At 32.6% G+C, this 24,210-nt stretch overlaps 1 protein-coding gene across 5 annotated transcripts in view; it reads right to left on the bottom strand.

Moving 5' to 3' along the window:
- LOC118183455 (uncharacterized) overlaps positions 1-24,210 on the bottom strand; it is a 75,919-nt gene that overhangs the window by 33,906 nt on the left and 17,803 nt on the right. For all 5 annotated transcript variants that reach the window (XR_004757241.2, XR_004757243.2, XR_015038487.1 and 2 more), the window contains one exon: positions 692-763. Coding sequence is in view for 1 of the 5 variants with exons in the window: in XM_085807581.1 (XP_085663707.1) it covers positions 692-763 (72 nt within the window). In the remaining 4 variants the exon portion in view is untranslated. Of the gene's footprint in view, positions 1-691; positions 764-24,210 lie in introns of those variants that run through there.

Raw genomic sequence — 24,210 nt, 5'->3', positions numbered from 1 at the left:
AAATGTGGGGAAAACCATGGAGTTAAGCAGAAAGTACATGCATTGTGGTGTCTTTACAGAGAGCGCCATCTACCTTAGTTAGGAGAGTTTGAACTTATTGCACTGCCTTAGCACTAATAAGTTAAGACTATTGCAGCGAATTCTTACCGTTTCGCTTGTGCATAATTTACGATCTGATCTGAACTACCAAAGTTTTAAGGACAGAGGAAAAATAAAATTCCCTCAGATACACCCCAGACTTAATTCAGCTTTTAAATACATATAAACCGCGTCTTATCTACCCAAAACTATGGTAATAACAAATTATTTATCATCTGTGAAAAGCAAGTTAATAGTAGAATTCCATTAAGCTATTATTAGTGAATACTTAGAAGTTTAATTATAAAAATTCTTTTTCACTTTAGTCATTATTAATTTTATAGAATTTAAAGAATAATTAATATAGCTACAGTAAAATAAGTAAATTAAAACTTTTGTATTTTAAGTTCTCTACAAATTTTGAGAAAATTTTTCCCTCTGTATTACTCTCAACACTCTCCTCATACTTTACAAAAAACTACCTTTTTTGAAACATTTTTCATAAATTGAGAACTTAACAGACAGTTATAATATAAAAAATGAGAAACTGGTTATTGAACTAATGAAAAATATTGAGGATAAAGCAATAAATAAATACATATAAGGGCCTTACCTCCTTAGTTTCAGGATCAAAATCTTCATTAGGACACATTTGGTGAAGTAATTTTTCAATCATAATTTTTTCCTAAAGGAGAAAAATAAAAAAATACAAAACATTTGTTATTAGAAATTATAACGAGAGTTAACTAGGACTTTCAGAATTAAAAACACTTGCATATCACCCACTACAGGGAACTTTAGTCCATTTCAAGATAAGCAGCGAGTTACAAAAATAAATATCCATGTCTCCCAGTTGGGAACCATGTCCTTAACCTTTAAAATATCACTTCAAACATGAATTATTGCTCTCTTAGTTCCTTTCCATTTGATCTTTCAAAATGCTTTCTGTTTGTTAGTTTCTTCAATGGTCTCTAGAATTTAAATAACAATGAAGAAAAAGGACCTATTATCTTTCCCCCCCCACATGACCATGGTGTACTGTTATAAATAAATATATTGGTCACCAAGAATATGACAAAATTATATAACAATATGTGAAATATGCAGTGAAACAATAACATTGAAAAGTGCAAATAAATGAGACCATGAACTAGTTTGAATGAAGCCAGATGACATTTAAAACAGCCATGTCATTTATTTATGGTTGGTGTTATTAACAATAAAAGTTTGCCAAGAAAAGCTAGACATGTTGGATAAAACTTCGACTGAGTGGAAGAATTATAGAGAAATTTGCATTCTTGAAAATGAGGAAAAGCAAATTCTATCAACCTATATTCACAGTGCCTATATCAAAGGTTATCTCAGACCATCCCAAGTTCCAAGTGCCAGATTATGCAAGAAAGCTGGATTCTGAATTAACTTTTGCAGATTCGTAAATGAAATTAGACAGCAAAATAATTAGCTTCAAATATAAATATTAACTTAAAATTTAACAGTTAACAAATTTCCATCATTATTTGGAACAAAGCATTACTGCCCATGAAATACTTAATAAACAGACAAAACATTAAAAAATAATCAGGAATTTAAAAGGGAATACAAAGTAAACAGGTCTGTAAGGATACAGAATAATACTCGAGGGGTGACAAACGCATATTTTGTACTTTTTTGATCAAAAAAGCATGCAGTTAATTACACAAAAATTAAATGCTAAGTAGTAAGATTAGATGAATGCCACTGTAGAAGGCAGCATACACCTGTTTAAAGGAGTTTTTTTGGATTAAGACAAAATCCTCTTGATCTGCACATATCCAGATTAGGTCCATGAAAAATATCACAGTCAAGAAGCAGAGGACTGCAAATGTCATTGGCCAAGGCCCTGAGCACCTTATAGGAAACTTCAAAGAAATAGATGTATAAAAATTTTAGGGAAAAATAGATCAGATAATATATCATTACATATCATAATATACAAAGTGATCTATGATTTATTCACAGAAGATTTTATTATCAGTAAAACAATGTAAAAAGATAAGTGCTTGGAGTACTTCAAATTTTGTAAAAACCTCAACAGAACCCTTACTTCAATCAAATTGACAAGTGCAAAATTACACTGAAGTTCTGTGAAGTGACTTGCAGTTTGAAAAATCCAAAATTATCATAACATAAATTTGTGAGGAAGCACAGGAAGTCTGAAGAGAATGTTTAGAAATATTAATCTTTTGAATGCAAGACTGGTTAAAAGAAACTGAATTCACATAAATTAAACTGCTTCTGCTAATGTGTGTGAAAGCAACATAAATACCACTATTACTGTTAATATTGAATAAAAAATATATTGTTTGTAATTATGTACACTGCGAAAAAAAAAAAAGGCCAGTTCTGCATCCCGCTGTTCTACTGTACCAAATGACGAAATTCAAATTGCATTTTCATGTCTCAAAAGCGCAACTTAGGAGATGGATTTATACACAGCATTATTCTAACATAGGTATTTTGACACAAAATCAAGACCTTTTCTGAAATAACATATCAACTTTTTCCATATTTCTAGTCTGTGACTCAAATTATGCCTATATATTAAATTTTGTAATTTTTGGTGAAAAATTAATGGAGAAATTAAAAAATTTACCGTGGCACATTTTCTCCAGTTCACGCCAAGAACAATTAACTTGAGGAATTGTTAATTTATAGTAACCTACTTACTCTCCTTTTTTTTTTCATTTATGCACGAGATGAAAAAAGGTTCATCGCTCATTCTTTCAAATAGTTTTAACAAAGTGCGTAAACTACATTTCCGTTATTATCGCTTATATTAAATACACCAAATTTTAAAACATGCCAAAAAATAAATTCATGTATATCTTAGGAAATTTTGAATAAAAAACTAATTTTTTGCAGATATGCTTAAAAATACATCTACTTTAAGGTGATGTTAAAAATTTTATAGGTTATAACACAAAATTTTTTTCAAAAAAATTATAAAAATATTTTAAAATACAAATTTTTAAAATAAATAAAAAAAATGTGTGAATTATCTTTTGATTAAGCCTAAATTGCAAATTCTGGAAGAAAAATCAAGTAAGTTTAATAGTAAAAAAAAAAAAAAAAAAAAAAGAGATATTCATAAATATATATTGTTGCATTTGTACAGGTTCGTTTGAACTGAATACACAAGTCCAATGAAAAATGGACAAAATTTATAATTATCGCAACAAAAATGCTTAAATTTCCTCAGATATTATCACAGTAGTTATCTTTTAACTACTTAAACGTTCAACAGAAGTTAATTCAAAAACAGCTAAAAAAAGTTAATCCACTACAATCAACAAGAGCAGTTTTCTAAACAAACTCTTAAAACAACAACAAACTAACTAATAATAATGAACTGAGAGGTTTTTATGCCGCTTATATAAGCTTTTTAAAACCGCGAGAATTTTCTAGCACTTTCTCGAAATCAAAAAGGGATATTTATTTATTAAATGTTAAATGCATTTTCCTTTAATATTCATCATGTGCTGCACTGCATGGGGAATAAACAATTTAATTTATAATTCAACTAACATTAGCTATTTAAATACCAAATCCGTAACAAAACCAAATTCAATTAACACTGAGGAGTTAAAATTTCGAGAGCTAATTTTTAAAAAAGTACTTGTGCGATTTTTTACAAAACTTGGCAGTTTGGCATAATTCAAGTCACAGAATCGAAATATGGAAAAAAATTAGTATGTTATTTCAGAAAAAGTCCAATTTTGTGTCAAAATACCTATATTAAAACAATGCTATATATAAATCTAATACATAGACTAAGTCTCACTTTCGAGACATGAAAAACACAATTTTGTCAATCGGACCATTAGAAAGGGAGATACAGTCAAAAGTCATTAATCCAGACTCGTCGGGACTTCGGTGATTCCGGATTATAGATCATCAGTTTAAATCTCGTAAGATGGCATGCACAAATTCTAAAATTAAAAATATGAAACTATATTTTAGGAAATAAAGAACAATTATGATCTAAAGGGTATCAAAATTTACAAAAAAAGAAGCTTAATATTTATTTGTTTACTTTATTAAACATTTCTTTCAATGTAAGTTGTTTCGTTTTATGTAATAATACTTTCTCTTTAATTCTATAAACAGACATAATTTCTTGTTCAGTTAAAAAGCTCCGCTGTTCAAGTCCTGTAATTGCTGTGCCCGAGAATACCGACTAACTTGTCAATCGAAATTTTTTCGTTTTCACTAACCTCTCTGTCATCTTCTTCATGTCTTTATCCATTTTTTGCAGCAATTCCACTTTTTGTTTGACGGACATCGAGACATACTTTCGTTTTGTAGATCCTTTGGGAGCTCCAGAATCGGAAATTGACATAATCGAAAGTTCAAGTTTACTTTTATAAAATTGCTCTTACAGTCTGCAAAAAATAATAAGCTGCATCCAATTCGAAGATTAAGGAATAACTCAAGCATCAACATTAACTGAAATAGATAATTGTATAATTTTAGCTTATACCGTCTGTTATACATTAAACGTGCACGCGAAAACGTATTCTGCACTTGCGCACACGCATATGCACATGTGTCAACGCTGCGCATGCGCAGAAAGTTTTTAGCTTTGAGGTCCGGATTATGGGTGTCCGAATTAACGACTTTTGACTGTATAGAACTGTCCCCCCCTTTTTTTTGCAGTGTACATTACCTTCTTTTCAACATAATCACAATTTAAAAAATACTGCAATAACTTTACTATGATACTTTGAAACTTGTATATTTGTAAATTTTCCACATACTACTGTACTTTCATACTTGACTAAACACAATGAATTGATTAATTGAATAAATTATATGTAAGTAACTGAATAATTTAATAGATTTACTATAAAATCCAACATAATAACTAAGAGTACTGTAGAAAGCAAATTCCTCTTGCTGGTCGTGCTGTAAGGCAAATGAAATATATCTATACACAGGCTGAATCTGAACAGCCAGACAAAACTTTAGGGGGTAATAAGAAAGATGGTTATATGAGCAATATTAGTTATACAATACCGTATTTGATGGCATATAAGACGCACCTTTTTTCCTAAATTTGGTCTCAAAAAAGTTACCTGCGTCTTATACGTGAAGGTCACAGGTTAACTTTCACTACTTAATGCTATTTTTAGCCCAGATAAAGGTTTAAACACACATAATGTTTTCTACATCTGCCATAATTATTTTGCGCATGCGTGAAATATCTGTTGCCAAAAAGCGTCAAAGCTCGAAGCTGAAGTTGAAGTTCGAACGGGTTCGACGGTCACATTACGTCTATGAACCCTTTCCTTCTTTACATAGACTTTCTTTGACTCAGCCGACGCACGTGTCGGTATTGGTGCTACTCTGTATAAGCATGTCGGTATCGGTGCTTAAAACTATTTTTTTTTTTTTTTAAAATACCCTGGAAAATATGACTACAGGAAACAAGATATTAAGCTATACAATTCAGTATAAACTAGGAGTATTAAACTATGCCAACATGCATGGAAACAGAGCAGCAGCAAGGCATTTCGGTCCACCACCTACCGGAAAAATGATACGTACTTGGCGACTGCACGAAGATCAACTGAAGACCGCTAAAAAACAAAAACATAACCTTCGATGCCCAGCTCCATCTGGGCCTGAAATTGAAAATGCCGTAAAAATTTGGGTGATAGATAAGAGAAATCTGAGATAAGTGTTTCAACCAAAATGATAAACAAAGAGGCCAAAGGATTTGCAGAAAATGATGGGAATCAGAACTTTTAAGGGTCTGAGGGCTGGTGCTACAAGTTCATGAAAAGGCAAGGCTTATCAATGCAAACAAAAAACAACTATTGCACAGAAAATGCCAGCAGATTATGAAGAAAAAATACTAGCATTTCATAGGTTTGTTATAAATGCATGCAAGTAAGTTTCTTTTCAGCTCGGTCAAATAGGAAGTATGGATGAAATTCCACTCACATTTGATGCACCATCCAACAAGACTGTGAGTATTAAAGGGTCTAAATCAATAACCATAAAAACCACAGGTCATGAAAAAAAAAACCCATATAAGGTAGTTCTAACATGTTGTGCTGATGGCACAAAACTACCGCCGTTTTTCATATTTAAAAGAAAAACTCATCCGAAAGAAAAACTTCCCGCGGGTGTAATTGTTCATGTTCATCCCAAAGGCTGGATAGACGAAGCTGGAATGAAACTGCGGTTACAGAACGTATGGGTGAGGCGACCTGGTGGACTCTTAAGAAAACCCTCTCTTTTGGTTTTGGATCAGTTTAGCGCCCATAGAACTGAAACTATAAAGAATAAAGCGAGAGAATTAAAAACCCAGAAAGCTGTCATTCCTGGTGGACTGACTAGCCAATTGCAACCTTTAGATGTATTGGTGAATTAGCCATTTAAGGAAAAAGTGCAAGAACGATGGAACAAGTGGATAGGAGAGGCACATCACGCCCTCACACCCTCAGGTAGAATGAAGCGGCCCTCTATTTCACAAGTGTGCGAGTGAGTAAAAAGATCTTGGGAGGACGTAAAGGCTGAAGTAATTGTTAAGTCCTTTAAGAAGTGCGGAATCAGTAATGCTCTTGACGGAACAGAAGATGACGTATTATTCGAAGAAGGTGATACTAGCGATGACGGAAACAGTAGTGATGACGATATTCTCGTTTTTGATGATGATCATGAAAAGTATTTTTATGGTTTTGAAAGTAATTAAAGTCTAATTTCATGATAGGCAACGTTTTCCTTGAATCTGTGTCTTTTGTTGTTTCTGCTTTATTTTGTATTATGTTTGATTGCTTGCTGTTCATTCATTATGGAAATTTACATATCATGTTCAAAATAGCTTGCTGATTGTTAATTTTCCTTAATAAAAATATGTTTAGTAATTGCATTCAATGATTGTTTATTTGGCTTTTACAAAACGTGAGAACTAAAAGAAACCACATTTTAAGTTACTGTAGTACTACGTCGCGCAGACTATTGGAACTTTTTTTCCCTTGTGTGTGGCCTTCTAAATAAGGGTGAGTCTTATATGCCGTCAAATACGGTATATAAGACTGTTGCGTGCAAGGATCAGTCCTTGCACGCAACAGTATTTTCTACTGTGGATTGCCGAGAGAATAGCTGGTACCACAAAATTTCCAGGGCAATGAACTGGTCGAGCTGCTCACATAGCTTGGCCATGAAGATCACTGGATCTCTTGTGTTTCAATTTTTATCTGAAGGGCCATATGAAAAGCCCAACTTATGAGTGCCCCATTGAAACCAATATGGATCTAGTTTCCAGAATCATCGCTGTTGTCGGCGGTACTCAGTTAAAGCCTTGTGTCTTCGCAAACGTGTGCTAGTCCCTATCCCGCAGGTGTGATGCCTGCATTACAGCTGGCGGAAGGTCTTTTGAGCAATTTTTTTTAGAACTGCACCAAAAAAAAAAGGGGAGGACAATTCTATATCTCTGGTCCACTGGGTCGATTAACGAAATCCAAATTGTGTTTTTCATGTCTCAAAAGCACAACTTAGGATATATATTAGATTTATATATAGCATTGTTCTAACACAGGGATTTTGACATAAAATCAGACCTTTTTCTGAAATGACATGGCAATTTTTTTCTGCATTTAAATTTTACAACTCAAATTATGTCTAAATATTAAATTTTGTAAAATTTGGTGTGAAATTCACGGAGAAATTCAAAAATTTATCCTGGCTTATTTTTTTCAGTTTGCGCCATGAATAATTCACTTGGCGAACTTCTTAATTAATGGCAACCTATTTTCCTTTCCCTTCTTGCACTGTACACGAGAGAAACAAAGTCACATCGTTCCTACTTTCAAATAATCTTAACAAAGTGCCTAAACCACATTTGATGTTTTGTCACTTTCAACAAATATGCCAATATATAAATTCATGTATATCATAGGGAATTTTGAATAAAAAAACTAATTTTTTGCAGGTATTCTTAGAAATAAGTCTACTTTCAGATGATGGTTAAAAATTTTATAAAATTTATTTAAAAATACAAATTAAAAAAAAAAACGGGTGAATTTTATTTGGAATGAACCTAAATTTTGAAATGTGAATGGAAGAATCAAAAATGTTTAATAAAAAAGAGAAATTAATAAATATAAATTCAATTAACATTGAGCAGCTAAAATTCTGAGAGCTACTTTTTAAAAAAGTGCGATTTTTACGAAATTCGGCAGTTTGGCATAATTTAAATCATAGAATCGAAATATGGGAAAAAATCGACATGTCATTTCAGAAAAAGTCCGATTTTGTGTCAAAATACCTGTTATATATAAATCTAATATATATCTTGAGTCGTGCTTTCGAGAGATGAAAAACGCTAGTTGAATTTCTTCAATCGGCCCAGTAGTATGGAGATATAGAAATGTCTCATTTTTTTCTTTTCTGCAGTGTACATCAATTACATTCCCGTTAAAAACGTGTTTTCTGAAGTATCTCCTCTCATTCTTTTATTAATTCTTTAAATGTGACAGTGGAAAACTATCATCCTTTAACTTCTCAACACTTGTGTTCTGACCATACATTCTACGACGAATACTGCTTGTACAGCTGCCTTCTATCACTCTCTCAAGTTCTGCCCTTTGTTCAGATTCATCCTGTATATAGGAAATATGCACCTAAACCCTTCAAATAGGTAGTGTTTTTAATAAGAAATAAAAGGTGAAAATTATGGTTCCTGCAAAATAAATTCATAACAGTTATCATTCATAGTAAATCTTACCAGCTAATTTAAAAATCTGGTATTTTAAACCAGCACTTCAGTACAAAAATTATACTGGACTGAAAAGGAACTTTTCTATGGTGACTGATAATAATGTACAATAACATAATGTAGTGATTTCTTACCAACATAACTTTTTTCTGATGGGCAAATGCATTTCTAAAGAAAGGGGTGATGTAACAGTTACATTTCTAGAATAAACAGCAATTAACAGGTGTAGTGCACATAGGCTAATAGAATTATATAAAATATGACATGGATAATTTTCTTGCAAGCTGAAACAAACTACATTAATTATTAGAGTGCTTATTAATTAAAACTGAAATTTTTATTATTTGACAGAACTGACCTACACATTTTAACTCTCCCAACATATTTACATTCTGATTTTTTTCAGACTTTTTTTAAAAACATTTATATTTTCCCTGAGCATTTTTCATTTTCCCGACTTTCTATAATTTTCTAGATATGTGTGAACTTTGTATGTAACATATTTAATTTTCTATACGGGTAATTCCCTTTCAGTATAATGCAAGTGGTACCTTAGTTTCAATCCTTGTATTACAACAGAGAAGTACTTAAGTGATTAAAAACTTTATCCTTTTCGTAACACAGCAGCTATAATAAAGAGAACATATACATTAACCACCATAAAACAGCTTAATTTAAAAGAAAAAAAATTGAGTCATTTATTAGTTAATCTCCACAATCTCGCACCAAAATGTTCTAAAATATGCCTCAAATAATAGAAAAATTCACAAGTTAATCTTAAAACATCGTGAACATGATTTGACATATTTCTAATAAACCACTTTTTCAAATTTCCCAACCACAAGTTGTTTGTGCAAAAATACATTGATCTTAAAAATTCGGGAGAGGCATATGGGACAGAAATAAGTCCTAGCTGAAAGACAGGAGAATTGCCTTTCTTTTTTTCCCCCCTATGTGTTTGTGTTAATTTGTCTCGAAACAGATGCAATATAACTACCATGGTTCGATTTGGGATTCAACCTAGAGCTTTCTCTACACAGGCAGTTGTTCTGCTAAGACACTATTCAGAGTTCACACAAATTGTGCTAATTTTTACTCCATTGTGGGACTTAAGTGATTTCACCATGATGTATGCAGAAGTGCTGCTTTTCACAAATTTACCAAATTATTTAGAAAATGAACAACACATATTAAATTCATTTTTAAGAAAACACTTCCAGTAACATGCATTTTTTTTTTTTTTTTAAGATTCTTCATACAAGATAAATAACTTTGCTATAAAATATTTTAAATCAAGAAAAAAAGTAAACTCATAATTTGAAGCATTATTTTGGTGAAATTGAAGAACCATAGAAACGGAAGGTACTTGCATATTAAAGCAACCACCCAAGTGCACTCTGGTGATTTTTACAAATGAGAAACAATGACTTCTAAAAAATTACACATACATATTCCTGCATGCATAAATGAATCAAGTGCCTTTTTTGCTTTTTTTTTTAGATTCTCGCTCCTCTTTTTTATCTCCAGCTCTTTGTACAGTTTATGAGCATTCTTTAAATTTTTACATGGAGTTTTGAGTACTGGAAAATGCAAGTGGTCATCACTTTTAAAAAATTCCAGAGCTGACTTATTTCAAAAAATTTGTATTTTACTGTTTGTATAGCAACAAACAAAAAAGAAATAACATAACGATCTATGCTCCGAATTGCAGTATGTCACTTTACACACGCTAAAACTCGCATGTACTTTGGATAACATCAGTAGGATATACGTATGTCCGACAGATGGCACCAGCACCGATCGCTGATCAATTATTGAAGTCAGCTCTCATTTGACGGTTGTTTGCTCTTCTTTGATTCGATATTCGTATGCATCTAGTTCCGCCTTTCCACGTAAGCCCCACCTATTTTGCCTTGATGTAAAACAACACATTTCACGATCTCTGGCATGATGTAAAGTTTTTTTACAAAGAAAAGAGGAAGCCAGAGAGCATGTCCTCTGTTTACCCCACACATATTTGCCGGTCGCGTTTTGTCAATGGTTCTGCATCGATCTCAGAAACAGCTCGGGTAACGTTCAAAAAAGCGGAATTCTGCGAAAACGCGGAAAACTGTCATGCCTGCTTTATTTAGATAGAAAACTATTTTGTTATTTCCTCTTCTGACTGTACATTATTATGTTATATGTTGCATTTCAATTTTGTGTATGATACTGTTGTTGTTTTGAAAGATAAAAATTGTAAACTTTAATTTATAAAAATATCAATTAAAGTGTAAGTTGTAACCATTGCTAAGCAACGGCAGAATTTTTTTTCCTTTAGAGTAATGAATTAAAAAAAAAAAAAAAAAGATGCAATAAAGAGGAGAAATGATAGCTAAGTTATTTTCAATAGATGCCTCAGAAACATTACAATATATATATATTAAATATTTTTAAGGTTTTTCCTGAATTAAATGTCAAAGCTGAAAGTTCTACTAACACATACAACTGTTAATAACACTGAACATGCTTTTAAACTGCAGAACACAATATTCAACCACACACAACAAAAAAAAAGTTTCACAACTTAAAAAATGAATATTCGAACCTATTAAATATCAGTATCATGGTGTTACATGGCTAATAATAAAATCCATCAACATATAATATACAGTCAAAAGTCTTTAATCCGGACTCGTCGGGACTTCGGCGATTCCGGATTCAACGTTCGTACACATTTCTGTGCATGGAAATTAAGTACTTTTAAGGACCATTAATGAAAAAAATTAAGGACCTAAGAGCGAATGGGAACTAAATAAATTCAATTAAAAATATTATCTATGCCTGAACTTCACTATTGTAATACCATCCTAAAAATAAAATAGATCCATAAGTAAAATGCATTATTATTAAACTTGACTTAATTAACATAATTATTATTAAGTCTGTGAATAAAAGATATGAAATTTATCAAGTAGCATTATATATTTTACACTTATAAGAACTGAACATATTTGAAAGGAGATAAGTGACATTTTATTTACGTTTTACTAATAGTTAGTTTTATGCTGATTTTATTTTATACCTCATTTGTCACATACTTGCTCAGTCTAGAGCTTTAGTAAATAGTAAGCAGATTTTATGTCAAGCGGCATAGGTTAAAATGAGAAATAAAATCATAATCAGCATGATGAACAATAGAAGACTGGCTGTTGTCACTGCTGCTGTTTACCTGCAGCGGTTGTGACTCAGTTAATATACTTTAAGGTTCTAATAAGGCACTAAAGCACCAGAGGTGATAAGTTGCTTTGCATTATTTTAAGTCTCACTAGATGGGAAGAATAAGTTTTACAAGAATTTTTACATTTTTGCGTTTTATCTTGAGACTACGGTAAGGGTTAATGAAAGGCAATAACTTGCTTTAATATGCAGATATAATTTTTAAAGGCAAGCAGTAAGCAGTTATAGGTAATTAAATTAGGTATCAGATAACCTTAGTCATGGATTTACATGGTTACTATTAAATTTTATTTATTTTCAGCCCTATTAAAATCCCAATCTAATACAATTTCACAGTTTAAAATACATGTAATTTATGACATTGATTCTTAAAACAATATTCGGATAACTACAGATAAAACATGTATGTTTTGTAGTAACAATACTCAATAAAATATTTATGCGTCTTTTTAATTTGAAGTCTTCCCAAACATTTTGGCTAATTTATATCTATTTCCTTCTCTTTAAGCACCTTTTTTAACAATTCGAAATTTGTCTCAATACACAAAAGAATGTTCTCACTAATTTTTGCGTGTTTTATCTCCTAACCTGTCCACAATGTACCTATGAAGGTTTATTTGATCTGCTAAAAGTTAAATAGTCCAAAACATATTAACAGATATGAAGCAAATTATTGCTAAGTCTGAAAGTAACTACAATGTCTGACAAAGGTTTAAATAAGATTCTTATTTAAAAAAGAACTTAAAAAATAAAGGCATATTCTTATGCTAACAAAATCAAATACAGCTCGTAGTGATGTAATCAAACAAGAAGAGTCAAATTTAAACTAAAAATACGGATTAGTGGTCAAAGACTATACAATTTAATTTCATTTTAGGCTGCCTCAATAACTCTATTATCATAACAAACTCAAATGTCGCCAACAGTAAACCAAGACGAATAGTTACAAATTATCAGAGCGGGCAGGAACTAATGCAATGAGCAAGTGGAGATCAGAAACACACTCTTGTCTTACACTCCAAAAATTTCGTTTTGAAAACTGTCTAAGTGATTTGCATTCTGGTGAGAAAATAGAAAAGGGAAATTATAGTAAGGGCTGAAATTGTAAACAATTGGGTAATTTACATAATAATAACTGTACATATCTTTGAAGAATAAATTTGTTTTTCTTTATGTATTCAGTTTCTTTCTTCCATGTTTCCTCTTCATTTTAGAATTTTTGGATTTAATTAAAGATTTCAATTATTCTAAATAAACTAAATGCATTTAGAATGTATAGAAAAAGCTGCTAATTTCAATTCTTTAGTAATATGAACATTCAGAAGAAATATAAAATATATATGGTAAGCTTCGGTTAGAGAGCTGATGCGGCATAATTTTTAGAATTTAGTGACACACTGAGCAATAGTCTACAAATGGCAAAACATTTAGAATTTAGAACAGGCATTGGAAGCAGAATTTAGAAAGGCACCAGGCAGCAGAATTTACGATCCACAGAGATTGCATCAGATGGGAAAATGCCTAGTGCCAGCCCTGTGTGTGATGCATTAGGACATATTAGATGAATCTTTTAAATTTTCAGTTCTCAATATCTTTGTTAATAAAAGAATTCCTTTCCATAATGCCTGTCCATATGATAAGAATAGAAGCATTTTTGATATTTTCCATGCTTGTTTCTAGTGAAAAGTAGAGAAAATAAAGGGAAGATTAAAATGTTAAGAAAAAGATAATGACAACTATTCGTTGTTCTTCCAGAGCTTAAATTGCGCCGGAGCAGGCCTCGGGTGCAATTTAAGCTCTGGAGAAAACTGATGTATATTTTGAGAATTCTGAATATTCTCAGACAATTACATGAGAAAAACCCTTACCATGAAAATATTAAAAATATATTTTTAATTAATTACATAGCTAGTTTGCTTTTGCTAAGAACTGTTACATAAATGGTGCTTTATAGCATTATACCTTGCTTATTTTCCACATATAATAAATGGCTGAAAAGGAACTTTATAATATTACAGCAAAAAATAAAAATGCTTTCTTTTAATCTTATCTCATAAATATAATTAAAAAATATTACCATTATTTAAATGAAATTTATCAATGTTACAATGTTCTTAAAAAAAAAACTGTCGAAAATATCCTAGATCTCGGAATTCAAAATTTTCTATAGAAACAGATCTTAAAATCGGCAAAATTTTGATAAGTCGCCAAATTTAGAAGGGTTTAATAAAAGAATTTTACATCCCAAAAAGCGAAAAGTTAATAAGAGCTCTTCATTAGAAAAAATTAAATAATGTTGAAATGCTCATGTTTCACTTCCTGCTCAGAAACTGGAGTATCCCACCATTTAATATTAGAAATAGGAACAAATTATAATCCATGAACCCATTTAAAAGGTAACAATATTTGTCAGCAAATCGCCAAAAATATTACTCTAAAATGTTAATTCACACTCAAAATGGCAGTCATAAAAACGGACAGAAATTTCTGATGATTAAAATTAAGGACTTTCTGACGATTTTGGCCAAAATTAATGACTTTTAAGGACCAAAAATCGATTCCAAAAAACTTAAGACTTTTAAGGACTCTTAAGGACCATTCAAGCCCTGGGATTATAGATCATCAGTTTAAATCGGGTAAGATGGCATGCAGAAATTATAAAATTAAAAATATGAAACCGTAATTTATGAAATAAAGAGCAATTATGATCAAAAGGGTATCAAAATTTACAAAAAAAGCTTAATATTTATTGTTTACTTTATTAAACATTTCTTTCAACGCGCGCATACATTACATATAGTCGAAATTAGATAATTGCAACCAGAAAACTATTTGATGTGTATTCGTGATATTTATAATGACGAGGAATTTGATTTAAATCATAACAAAGACGGAGTACATCGAAATGAAATACTACATTTAGTAAGAAATTATAAGCGGAATAAAATAAAAACATCTGCCCTGAAGATAAGGATAGTGCTGACAGATCTGTTGGCTTTAAGTTTTCCTCATGCAAATTTTGATCGGAGGTCGATTGGCGGTAAGCTACTGTCTGTCTACGGTAAGAACACCTCCCGCCACGGTGTCTGGCGAGTGGCAGTCGCTATAGCAACAGGGCTAGTATATTTCAAATAGGGACGAACCAAGGGTTGCTTTATTGTTATTTTGTTTTTGGCGACTGTTGGCTTAAGGGAAGTTTATCATTCGTCTTCTCGGCTTCATTCCAGCTGCACGCATCTTTTCTTAAGCCTTATATTATTACTATTAGCTCTTTTTATTCTCGTTGTTATATCATTTGTGCTAGCATTTGCTCAAATTCGCTTCTATTTAGCTTGATTTTCGTAGTGCTTTGTTAATCGCCAATTTTTTTAAAATGCCCTTCCAGTTTAAGAAAGGTCAACCTTTAAAGTCTCAGTCACGTCAAATCGTGTATAGTGTCGCAGAATTTTGCGCTTCTGAAGTTTCGGCGAACTCTTTAGTAGTTCCTCTTCCTTAAGTTTTGAAGAGTGAAGTATCAACAATGGGTGAAAATAAACTTCTGAATACACTTGGAAAGAAATGTAAAAGCCCTGCTAATCATAAATGTGAAATTTACGATTTTGACATATGCGTTCTACGGCAGACAATACAAGACTTTTACATCAAAGAAAAGAAAGTGCCATCTGTGCGGAAATTACTGCCTGTCTTGAGGCAAAAATTAGACTTCCCGTGGCAAAAAGACTCTTTGTGCAAAGTTTTGTGTTCAATGAATTTTCGTTGGAATGCGTAGGAAAAAAAAAAAAAAATCTTATCGAAAGACCTCACATTGTATTTTGGAGGAACAATTATTTACGCGAAATGAGAAAACTCAGAGCAAGTGAACGAACGCCACATCATTTACGTCGATGAAACATGGATTGACAGCAATTTAACTTTTAAGAAATTTTGGCAACATGATACGGTTTTGGGCGCACAGCCAGTTTCCCTTAGCAAGCCCTCCATGGAGGCATCCCTCCTCTTAGGCCTGGAGGCTTTCCGTAATCATATAAACCAACCCAAACCACTGGTAATTAAGGAAAAAGCAGTTTTGATTTTAATTCACCTTCGCTTCCTTCCGCCATTAAATTAACCAGCTTTTGGTTTAGTTTAAAGGTATGAGAAAAGAAGAAATGTTCGCAAAAAGTATTTATTGAGAGCATGGGTATGTAAAAAAATGCTTTTACTTTCAAGATGATTCTATATACATTTAATGATGAAATTTTTAGTCATTATTAAAGCACAAGCAATAAATTAACAGAAAATTTTGAAATAAAAACATAGCAGAACGTCATTTAAAGACTGAAGAAATTGCTTTGAATGTTCATGGTAGATCAGCTAGAGGGAAGAACTATAAAAATTAAATTTATTTTATATTTATGAAGTGCGTCTATACTATATAAAGAGAATGGGGCAATCAAGTAGATTTCTAAGATGTCATCTATGATTTTGCAAGCAAACAAATAAACAAAAAAGAAGCAAAATAATAGCATGATTTTTTTAAATGTCGAAATTAAAATTTTTCTTCAAAAATAAACACGGATTTTTAAATTTATTTCCCTACAAGTTTATTTTTACTCATTGTACATCTAGAGGGATTGCAAATTTAGCGACTTGTACCTCACACGGCAAAATCAAAGACCGTTTCTTGACTGCATAAGCTTTATCTACGCCATCGAATTTCATTTTCGGAAATTGGATGTCGGGGTCGACGGAAAGGGTCAACAAGCATTTTACTTGAAACTAAAACAAAATGTGAATATCGCCAAATCATCTTTAAATGCGCCAAGGTGGCAAACTCAGAAGTAAGTCTTCAAGACACCCCTACGAAAAATGGGTTAGGGCTCGTTTCTACGGCAACAGACAGCTGCAGACAAACTGGCGAGAGCTGTTCTTACCATAGACAGACAGTAACGTGGTTGCCGCTGATTGGCCGAGTACTATATATATGTATGTCAGTATCGATGAATGTCTTGATATTACGAGTTAGCATTATGCTAGTTTTCTTTTGCTCAAATGGTTTTAAATGTAAAGGCTACAGCGTTAACTTATTTTATTTTAATTTACAGAATAAAGCATGAATTTTATTTAGATTAGCTTTACTTAAGGGAAGCAAAATATGCTTTGCCTTTACCTCCACTGCCAACAGGGTTATGGGCCCAGCACCAACAGCTAATCGGTCATCCAGTTTAACCCAGCATTGAAGGAACGTAGGTGAAGAGGGCCGTTATCCACGAAAAGAAGCTAACCTGTCTTAGAAGTTTATTCAAGTAGTGCTCACACTTAATTGAAGATGTCATTACTACCTGAAGGTTTTGAGCTGTTAAACCATGACAACTGGGATCGATGGAAAGTCGATATGAAAATGCTGTTACTGGATAGAAATTGTTGGAGCTTCATAGAGGAGAAAGAAGAAGAATTAGATAAAAGTGCAACAAGGCATGAAAAGCAGGAATTCACACTGAGAGAGAATAGAGCCTTCACTACATTATATTATGGAATTAAAACTGAGTTCAGGCCGCTGATACAAGAATGTTCAAGTGGTAAAGAAGCATGGGAAGTTCTAAAATCGCAATTCGAACCCAAAAAAAGAGCAAGGCTAATTCAGTAACTGGATGAATTTTTTAGTATTAGATATACGCCAAATGATGAAATAGGATTATTCATCGCGAGAATAAGAATGACTGCAAAGAAGTTGGCTGAAGGTGGTCACAACTTGGCAGATCTTTTTAAAGGATTCCAGGCAATAAGGAGATTACCCCAGGAATACTCCAGCATTATACAGTTGATCTATAGGTGGAAGGACGAAGATTTTACGCTGGAAAGAATTGCTGAAGAACTGGTAAGGGAAGAAAGCCGACTTCACCTGGTAAATGCCGATTTAGAAGACAGAAAGGTAAGCGTGTTTAATACTATTAGTTCAAATGCAGGGAAAGATAGAGTTGAAAATAAAACTAAATCTAAGAAAAAAATTGGGAATATGAGAATAGGACCTTGTTTCAGGTGTCATAAATTTGGACACTTAATCGCTCAATGTAAAGAAAATGTAAGTAAAAATCAGAAGTTTAAAATAGAAAATAAAAATGGACAGTTTAAAGATAAAGAATTAATGCTAGTAGAAAATTATGTAACAACTACAGATAAAGGTGGTAATGCAGATAAATTTAATTGGGTCGTAGCTACTGCAGCTACAACTCATTTCTGTAATAATAGAAATTTAATGACAAATTTTGAAGAAATAAACGATATACGCATGTCTTTAGCTGTAGGAAATTATGAAAGTAAAGTACCTGGAAAGGGTACCGTCAAACTTGCAGTAAAAGTAGGCAATCGAATAAATTGGATTGAGTTAGATGTCTTATATAATCCAAATCTAAGAAGAAATTTACTATCGGCAGCAAGGTTAGAAAAGGCAGGTGCTCATTTTGTGATTTCAAAAGGGAAAATGTGGATATACTTTAATAATTGGGATAGATTATGCTATGCTAAACGATATGACGGACTTTATCACATAAAACCATTTAGATATGCAACCGATAAAAAGGAAGCTGGTTACGGTACAGAAATTGGAAAGTTAATCGGAGATTTAGCCATGTAAATTTTGATTATATTAAGAAAACTAGTAAGAATCAAAGCATGAAAGGGTTACTAGAAATTGAAAAACCAATGGAGAGGTGTGAACCATGTATTATTGCTAAATCTAGTAGAATAACTTTTAAACTTTATTTAGACGTTTGTGGCCCACTACCAGTTCCATCTCAAGGTGGGAGTAAATATTTCCTTGCTATTGTGGATGACTATAGTAGATTAGTAACAGTGTATCGTATGAAAAATAAAAATGAATCGTTCTACAACTAAGAATTATCATAGGCAAATGGAAAGACTGACGAATAGAAAATTAATAAGTATACGCACCAATAACGGTGGGGAATTCTGTAACAGGCGATTCGAAGGGTACTTAGTCGAAAATGGAATTGATGTTGAACGCACAAATGCGTACACCCCAGAAGAGAACGGTGTGTGTGAACGTTTTAACTGAACAGCATTAGACGCAGTTAAAGCTATGCTTAATGATGGTAAAATGGGGGGGGAAAAAGTGGACAGAAGCTCTTGGGGTAAAAGTATAGTTTAGGATACCCCTTGGCAAAACTTGGCGATTTTTGGAAGCACATGGATACCGATTTTGTGCAATTCTTTGACTCGTTATTTTGGCTTGCGAAGTGGCGATTTTTGCGCCAAAAATCGCCGCTACACAAAGCCAAAATAACAAGACAAACAATTGCACAAACTTGGTATCCATGTACACACCGACTTATTTTCACTTAACCCCCCCCCCCCGAATTGCACAAAAATGGCATTGCGCACTCCTTTGACTTTATCCATGTACACGTCGACCTATTTTCACTTAAAAAAAATCTCCAAATTGCACAAAAATGGCATTGCGCACTCTTTTAACTTTATCCATGTACACGTCGACCTATTTTCACTTAAAAAAAAATCTCAGAATTGCACAAACTTGCATTGCGCACTCCCTTTACTTTGTCCATGTACACATCGATATATTTTCACTTAAAAAGTCAAAGGAGCACCAAATTCTACAATATAGGCAAACAAAAAATACATAATCTCAATAAAATACATTTTAAATTAAACAATAAAATAACATAAAAAAAGGAAAAACATGCTATACATTTAAGCACTACCAAAAGCAAATATTCACATACCATGATTTTCGAGTTCGCTTCGTACACCCAGAGCCACGTAAAAATCTAAATATCATTCATACTCAAATGACTTTTTTCAAACCAGGTACTCTTTCTGATCGAACGCTTCGCATAGTGACCATCTGAACCTTTCTTCCTACAAACCCATTCAAATCCATATAAACGTTTTTTATGTTCGACTAGACGTACACCAACACACACCACAAAAACGCTTATAAAACATCCCATGATTCAAAATTTCCCAGAATCATGCACCCGATTACGTCACAATAGGGTTTCCATAACATTCAACTACTCAGGCTACCATAAATGAAACAACAACTTGATGATAAATCAAACAACTTCGCCATAATACAAGGGGTACCTACCCGCTTTTGGCTATTTCGTACATACGTGGAACAGAGTATGTCATAAAAGCAACCGAACCCCTTATGAAATGTTCCTAAATAGAAAACCGAGTGTTGTTTATTTTAAAATATTTGGTTATAAAGCCTATGTTGGTGTGCCAAAACAAATTAGAAATAAATTACAAATGAGGTGCAAAGAAGGAATCATGGTAGGATATGCGAAGGAAATGAGGGGTTTTAGGATATGACTACCAGAAGAACGCAGATTAATAGAAACCTGTAATGTGAAGTTCAATGAAAAACTGAATGCAGCAAATGGCATCCTGGACCAGAAATTAAAAACTAAGTTTAAAAGACTAGAGCAATCTGAGCTATTAGCAGAATCAGATGAAGAACAGGAAACTTCTAGAGAAGAAATAAAGTTGTCAGGTGACAAATCTACTCCGAAAGAAGTATCAGACTTAAACTGGCAAAGAAAAGCAGTTAAAAGGTCAGATGGAACACGTACAGAGATATATTATTATGTAGAGGGAACGGACACCCGTTTTAGATCCTATAATGATATTGAAATGTATTGTGAGGCAATAAGTATTAAATTTGAAAAAGATAAGTTTGATTTTAGTGGAAAAAACGAATACTCGGGGAAAGTTAATTTTGTAGAACAGGAGACTAGCTCCGTGTCTGAAAAGGCAAATTCCGTACAAATTGTTATCCCACAAAATTTTAAAGAAGCACGAAAATCAGTAAAAGCCGAAGAATGGAATAAGGCAATGAAAGAAGAAATTGACACAATGAAGAAAAGAAAGGTTTAGGAATTAGTTGAAAAGCCAGGAAATAAAACTATGCTAGGACACAAATGGGTCTATACGCTAAAAAGAAATGAAAAGAGTCAAAGCACATTTAGTATCAATCAATACAAAGCACGTTTAGTAGCACAGTGATTCAGGTAGAAAAGAGGTGAAGATTTTGATGACGTTTACAGTCCTGTAGTAAATTTTTCAATCATAAGAATATTTTTCACTATCCTGGTATGTTTATATGGATGGACTAATTGTCAGTTAGATGTAAAGAACGCATATTTATATGCAAACCTAAATGAGAAAATATATATGACCCGACCAGAGGGATTTATTGAAGAGAAAAATAAAGTGAGTTTATTACACAAGGCCACTTATGTTCTACATCAAAGCGGCCGTGAATGGTTTTGTGAATTTTAGAGTACTTTATAAAATCTACATTAAGAAAATACAATGGCGTCATTGTGTTTATAAGGGTTCAAATGACCAGAAGGATTTATTGAACCCAGAGGGATTTATTGAAGAGAAAAATAAAGTGAGTTTATTACACAAGGCCATTTATGGTCTACATCAAAGCGGCCGTGAATGGTTTTGTGAATTTTAAAGTACTTTAGAAAATCTACATTTTAAGAAAATACAATGGTGTCATTGTGTTTATAAGGGTTCAAATGTAATTCTCGTCATATGTAGATTATATTGTGATTTTTAGTAAAGATCAATATAGTATAGATAAAGTAATTTCACAGCTGAGTAAGTTTTTTTAAAGTATCAGGCAAAACTAAAACGTTACTTGGAATTGAATTCTTAGAGAATGAGAATGGGGTTTTTATATATCAGCAAAAATATACCAAAGAAATTTTTGAAAAATTTAAACATTTCCAGATACCAATAACTTCCCTTTCCATAGCTAAAGGCACTATTCTTACAAAATTAGATTGTCCATCTACAAATGCAGAAATTGCGGAAATGCATACATTACCCTTTAGAAATCTGTTGGGATATTTAGTTTTTGTAGCTAATAGGACAAGGCCTGATATTACATATGCAGTGAATATTTTATCACAATTTCAGGAGAATCCTGGAATTAGGCTTTGGGAAGCATTGTTGAAATTGCTTGGTTGTCTCATTAGTACTAAATTATATAAGTTAAAACTTATTGAAGATTAAACATCTAAATTTATATTGTTATTCAGATGCTGATTATGCAAGTAATAGAGATGACCGCCTGTCCATGGAACGATTTATATTATATTTAGATGAACTACCAGTAATTTGGAAAACTGTTAAACAAAAATGTGTAAGTTTATCAACCATGGAAGCGGAGTATATTGCCTTATCAGAGGCAGCGAAGGAATTAATGTGGACGAAAAAGGTCTTACAAGATGAAATTTTAAAGTTTAATTTATGAGAATGTAAACTATTTTGTGATAACAAGTCTGCCATTGATTTTTTTAGATTGCCAATAGAAAATCGCCGAACGAAGCACATAGACATAAAATATCACTTTATTAAAAGACTAGTAAATGATGGAGTGTTTGACCCTGAATTTATCCCCAGTAAATTAAATAATGCGGACTTATTTACAAAAGCAGCGACTGCTATTAATTTCAGAACGTTTTGTTTAGATGTTTTCAGTGTTTAAAGACAATAAGTATTTTCGTATAATAGAATTGAACTATGAACTTCTGTAATTCCGTGCAAGTTAGTCTGTGCATGAGGAAAAGAGGGCCGTTTGTTGGCTTTAAGTTCTCCTCATGCAAATTTTGATCGAAGGTCAATCGAGGATAAGCTAACGTGGTTGCCGCTGATCGGCTGATGATGTCAAGATTGGCGGTTTGGCGAAGTATTATATATATGTACGCCGGTATCGGCAAATGTTTTGGTATTATGAGTTAGCATTATGCTAGTTTGCTTTCGCTCAAATGGTTTTAAATGTAAAGGCTACAGCGTTAACTTATTTTATTTTAATTTACAGAATAAAGCATGAATTTTATTTAGATTAGTCTTAGCTTTACTTAAGGGAAGCAAAATATGCTTTGCCTTTATCTCCATTGCCAACAAGATCAACTTCCAGTTCATTGCGTGCCGCGACGTCCCCCCCCCCCGGCAGAGCAGCATGAAATTGATAAACAGATTTCGGAATGGTTAGAGAAACAAAGGATATGCCTTTATCCATTTTTTGCGGCAATTCCACTCTTTGTTTCATGGACATCGAAACATGCTTTCGCTTTGTAGATCCTTTGGCAGCTCCAGAAACGGAAATTTTTTTTTGACATAATCGAAAGTTCAAGCTTACTTTTAAAAAATTGCTCTAACAGTCTGCAAAAAATAATAAGCTGGATCCAATTAAAAGATTAAGGAAAAACGCAATCTGCAACATTAACTGAAATAGATAATTAGATAATTTTTGCTTAACTTATACCGTCCATTATACATTAAACACGCATGCGTAAAGGTATTATGCGCATGCACAGAAAGTTTGTAGCTTTGAGGTCCGGATTATAAATCATTCCGGATTATGGACGTTCAGATTAAAGACTTTTGACTGCACTAAATACAAGGTCTAGAGTTTATGTAGAAAAAGTTCAGTATGATTACTGAAATTTAATCAATATTTCTGAATAATTAAAAAAAACTAGGTACAACTCTGATATACGCCCTAATTTTATCAAATGTGGCGATATGTGTTCTGCACTAGTTTTTGGCATGATTGCGTGTTGTATGGCAACCCTGTTGACGTTGAAAAATCTTTCGTGGAGTTCGTTGGTTCGCGTCATGCTCTGTGTCTGAGAAGCTAGGGGGAAAGATAAAATGGTGAAAGTTGTTGAATTGAAGTTCAGCAAAAGGAAATATCGTCGTGGCCATCCTGTTGAGGGGCAGTGGGTATTTGAAGGTGTGAAAAGAGGGTCTGGGAGATTTATTTTAGTGGCTGTGCATGATAGAAGTAGGGATTTGTGATTATTTGTTATTTTATTCATTTTTGAACCATAGTATGAATTTTCTGGATAGTGTGTCTGGCTGTCATATAAATACGATAGTGATTACATGGCAGCATGTTAAAGGCATTATGAAATTGGTATTTCTGCTGTTTGAGAAAGCATTAATTCATGGTAAGTATATTTTATTCTTGTTATTTTGTAGAACGTTATGTTCATTGTTTTTTTAGTATGAATTTTTGTTGTTACTGTTTTTTTTTAATTGTTTGAAATTTATTTTAGTTATTTCGTTGATTAGTGCATACCATCTAAATTGTGCAATTCGTAGAT

Source organism: Stegodyphus dumicola, chromosome X1, assembly GCF_044657685.1.
Source record: "Stegodyphus dumicola isolate Sdum_Otavi_A_Nest chromosome X1, ASM4465768v1".
In the NCBI taxonomy this organism is placed as follows: domain Eukaryota; kingdom Metazoa; phylum Arthropoda; class Arachnida; order Araneae; family Eresidae; genus Stegodyphus; species Stegodyphus dumicola.
This window is presented reverse-complemented; position numbering and strand designations above follow the sequence as displayed.